We start from the raw sequence: 4,863 nt of genomic DNA, 5'->3' as shown, positions 1-4,863 counted from the left end.
CAGCTTCGGTCAGATAAAAAGTCAAGAAAATAAATTGGACTTTGGCGATTAAATGTATTATCGAATCGAATTTATGGTGCTTCGTACAGTCAATTTACTCTCCGAATACAATAAGAATGGAAGATATATGCACTTCGACTAAATCCTTATTGTACTCTGTGCTTCTCGCATTTTTTCATCCAGTTCCAAATCTCTTAAGAAGTCTTAGTAGATTCTTCTTAATTTTTTTTTGCTTAACGAATTTTTTGTACCGATGCTAAAAAATCTATTACATTTAAATACTTGTTTTTATGTATATTTATAAACTATGTGGCAACGATATGGCAATTCGTTTATTTGTGTCGAACCGATTTATCTGTTTTGTTTTGAGTTCGCGGTTGAAGCTTCTCAACACGTTTTTTGTTTACTTTTGCATTTCTTGTATAAATTTAACAAACAATAACAATGCACATTACCAAAACCGTTTTTTGCAAATCTTAAACGTTTAATCGATAACTGAGCGATGCCCTTAGAGGATGTAAATATCAATCCCGAAGCCATTGCAGGTTATGGGAAAACTGACCAAGAAATGAGCAGCATCTTTGACGAAATCGAGCAGCTCCTTCGGAACAATGAGGTGGTATCAGGAATAAACAAATTGTAATGATTAATGTAATTGAATTTTATATCTCATAGTGCTTAGAAATTTCTCCAAAAGAAAGAACAATTAATACAAGCGCAAAAGCCAAGCTCAGCAATAACCTCCAAAAAGCGTCTAAGGCTGTACAACAGCCAGCAGCTTTAAATGCCATCACAGATTCAGAGGCTGCGACTTTGGATTTTTTGCCAACTTGCGGTAACCATGAGTTTCTCACTTCTGTGGACCCACATGTTTTGCCCGAGGACGAACTTTCATTATATTCTGTGAATCAAAATGAATTGCAGCCAGTTAATGCACCATTTATGGTGCCTGGCATATACAAGAAAATTGCCAATGCATCGGGAGCCACCAGTGAGATTTTGTCAGAGAATGCTGCGAAGGAATCGACTAATGTGTTTTTTGCAGCAAAATGTTCGAAAGGCAAGATTATTTCGCGAACTGATTTTGAGAACGATACGGTCGCGGACAACTCATACGAACATCATTCAAGCAACGTAGAAGAAGAATTAACTTCGACAGAATTGAAATCTGATGGTAAAACTAACAATTTATTAACATTCGCATGTAGTTTACACAAGGCAGCGCAAAGTGACCGAATTGTAATTGATACGTAAGTTTCGCATATTTTTAGTAGCAACTGAAATTGATATTTTTTTTCGTTTTAGAAAAGGAAACGAAGTAACGCGGACACGCCCCGCTACCAACCAGAAAGTAATATATCGTTTATTAGGGCCAGAAGAACTAAATCTGCAAACAAACAGCGTTGAATATTTAACATATACAAGCCCAGATAAGAATCGGCCCTTAAAACATAAATTAGGACGCCCAAAAAAGAATGCATTAGATGATGGGGATAAACATGCTTCACAGGTGTCTTTCAAAAAACATAGACTCGAGCAAAATGTAAAAGGACATGAGCCCACCGAAAGCGAGACTAATATACAACAGCCATTGTTGCGTACCCGATCTGGTCGTGTAGTGAAATTGTTAAAACCGCAATTAAACACCGTCAGGGTGAATGAAACGCCAGCCATAGATTTAGACAACGTCAAAAGTTTAATTAATGATTCAAAAGATAAAGATTTCCATGGCAGTGTACTAATTAACCTTCTGCCAAGTAAAACAGATAATTTATCATCGCCGCCTATCTCAGGTTCTCCGACGCAAAAGCGACGAGTGCCACCGGAATCAATTTGTCCCAAATGTGGAAAGATATTTTTGGGACGTCGCTTGAAACGTCATTTCACACAACATCCAGATCATATGCTTGCAAGCACAACTGAATATCCACCGATACAACAACCGCAGCAGCAACCTGACAATGAAAGTACCACCGAAGATATGACACTCTTTCGTTTTCTCATATCAAAGCTGCAAAAACCACTACTTAACGAAGATCAGCGTGCCGATCTCTTCCTTAATGAACTAAACGATCTCGTCGTGCAGTTGCAGTTACGCAGCACACGACTGATACGCAACACTTCCGGTTTGCATTTCGTTAGTGCTCGTACAGCACGCATACTGGGTATACCTGAGGGCCAATATGCGCTTGATATGTCCGCAATAGATGCTGAAACACCACCGCTGGACACAGAGCAGCATAGTTTAAATGGAGAGGAAATAAAACGGCATGATATTATGCCACCGGTGGGAACTGTAAACACACCGAATTTAGATTACACAGCAATCAGTTTGGATAATACGCTTACGGACGAAGCAGCGCAGAAGTTAAATTTATCAGCCGGTGGCAAGTTATTGCCACCATCCGAAGAAAGCCTCTTGCGTGTTGCAGATGATCTTGTGCATGATGGTATAGCCAAATTGGTGGATACAAATCTACTACATCCACCACGTACAGTTGTACAATCATCTGGCGTGTCAACTCTAGTGCCGCACTATGATCATGTCAGCGACAATGCAGTGGAAGCGCTTACTGTTAAAGAGAATAACGCACCGCAAGAAGGTACTCCCTTACTAGACTTGCCAGTGGACTTTTTTCAATTCAAGAACAACCGTTGCGGTAAAAATGTGTAGAGACATAGAACAGCTGAGAAATGTTCCTTTGATACTACTGAAACTACAATTACATATATAGGCTGTAAAAAGTAGTTTTAATTTTAGTTGTATATACGCGTATATGTTCTTATATAATTATCCTATAAAATTTCTTTAATTTACAAATATATGTGTGTATATGAAGGTGGATTTACTTGAGAAACGAAGCCTTAATTTTTGTTTTGTCTGTTACTCAGTCTAACAATTCTGTGAATTAATTGAGCGGGCACAACCAAGAGTGTAAAAGTGCGTTTAGATATGCAGTGATTAGCAATAAATCTACAAAATTAATCTACCCGTTCACATATGGCAGATTACCTGCAAAATTGACAATCAGCTGTCAATACTGCTCTGAATTACCTACCTCCTACCTATCCAGAATCGACCCCGACATACCAAACATATGTCCGGCATGTGAAGGCACCCCGCACGACACTAACCACCTTTTCACAAGCCCCCTAAAACCGACTCATCTAATACCCCTCTCCCTATGGACCCATCCCGTCGAAAAAGCATGTTTGAGCTAGTCGAAGATGACAGGTGATATACCCGACACTGGCGGGGATACTATTACTGTTAACAAACAAACTGCTCTGAAAGATTTTCCTTCTTAGAAATTGCCAGAGAACGTTAATGTATATCAATAAATTAATGTGTATCATTAACGTTCTCTGAAATTGCTTTGGTGGAATATTTTGGAGTTTTTGGTTTCTTTAATTATTACTGACGATATGAAGAAAATACAAGGAGAAGGAATAGCTAATTTAATTGTGCAATTGGCTGCTAATAACAAACAGTTGCAGGAAATCCATATGCGACTTTTATCGAGGTTGCAAAAAATTATGGCAGCAATAAGCATGCAAAATTGAATATCACATTTTATAATAAGTAATAAGAGGACAAAGCGTTTATGGATACACGTTTTTTTCTGTTATATGAATGCATAGTTAATAACACCTAGCAAACATTTTATTAGAATTATGTCTACAAACCTGTTTTCTTTGCCGGTAACCATTTCATTTAGGTTTCACTTTGACGTTTCTCTTTACATGCGTAAAAATAATGATCTATTACACAGAACACAGGGTTGTACGCCAAAAAGTATGGTTATTATCTATGATTATTTTATAATCTCAGGTTTTGGGAGAGAAATTGAGGGACAGAAATAATTAATTACGGGTTAGCAGTTAAGCACGAAAAAGTAGATAATCTACTTATATGCGATCGTATTATAAGTTGTGTTCTGAAGGTGACGAAATATCGCCAAAAAATACTAAAATTCTCAATTATTAGGGGAACTTTAACATATTATTACAGGGTTGGGTCCCTGGACATGAAGTACACGAGGAAAATGAAATAGCAGACCATCTAACAAAAAAAGGGGCGAACATGGTCCTGGACGAAATTCTCAGGAGGTGGGAGGTGAAGAAATTCGTTGAACACTGGCGAAACTCTATCGGTCAGCGACAAGCGAAGCAATTCCTAACGCCGGACAGAGAAATTTCTGATAAGGTACTTTCACTTAGCAGAGTAGACTTTAGAATTTTAACTGTTTACTCACAGGTGTAGCTTGAGATATCACCTAAACAAAATTGGCCTCTCTGAGACCATCATCTGCCGATTCTGTGAAATGGACTATATAAACTATGGAACAATAAACCCCGGAATGTGTTAAAAATTTTAAAAAGGCCTCAAGATATAAGGTACCTCAGCAGGCTTTGTTCAATATATCTATTTTGGTGAGGTACTGTACACTAGACAGGGCTAGTTTACTGGAGCGGTAGCCCTTGGTCGGAAAAAACCCGAGTCATTCCGGTAACGTAGAATCATGGAATGATCTATTTCGGTCGGTCCTAATAATAACAAAAAGAAAAAAAAAAACAGATTAAAAAAATCAGTATATCGGCACTGTTCTTCGATGAATTTGAAGGTATCTTCAAAAGTCGAATTTTTATAAGTAAAATTATTATAGTTTTTAAAGACGTTTTCCCCAAATAATCTCCTCAGTTGATAGAAGAGTTTGTGCTTAAAATGTTTAAATATTTTATCAACAAAATTAAAATAGCGAAAACTGTAGGACGTGAGCGACAGAACAGAGTAAAGATAAAAAAAAATGATATCTAAGAATAGGAAAAGAAAATCTTCTTTACTACTAGAAATCTCCACTA

General features: G+C 37.5%; 1 protein-coding gene across 2 annotated transcripts; it reads left to right on the top strand.

Annotated features, from left to right (window-relative positions):
• Positions 1 to 381: 381 nt before the first annotated feature.
• LOC129239208 (uncharacterized) lies at positions 382 to 2,986 on the top strand. 2 transcript variants are annotated; one of them, XM_054874557.1, is made up of 4 exons: positions 382 to 616; positions 676 to 991; positions 1,046 to 1,250; positions 1,306 to 2,986. In XM_054874557.1, the coding sequence occupies exons 1-4, from the start codon at positions 503 to 505 to the stop codon at positions 2,672 to 2,674; spliced, it is 2,004 nt and encodes a 667-aa protein (XP_054730532.1). In that variant the 5' UTR covers positions 382 to 502; the 3' UTR covers positions 2,675 to 2,986. The 2 variants fall into 2 exon arrangements, with proteins under 2 accessions (XP_054730532.1, XP_054730531.1); XM_054874556.1 differs by having other exon boundaries at positions 676 to 1,250.
• The last annotated feature ends 1,877 nt before the right edge of the window (positions 2,987 to 4,863 follow it).

This window comes from Anastrepha obliqua, chromosome 2 (genome assembly GCF_027943255.1).
Source record: "Anastrepha obliqua isolate idAnaObli1 chromosome 2, idAnaObli1_1.0, whole genome shotgun sequence".
Classification (NCBI taxonomy): Eukaryota; Metazoa; Arthropoda; class Insecta; order Diptera; family Tephritidae; genus Anastrepha; species Anastrepha obliqua.
The sequence above is the reverse complement of the archived record's forward strand: the minus strand, read 5'-3'. Positions and strand labels throughout refer to the sequence as shown.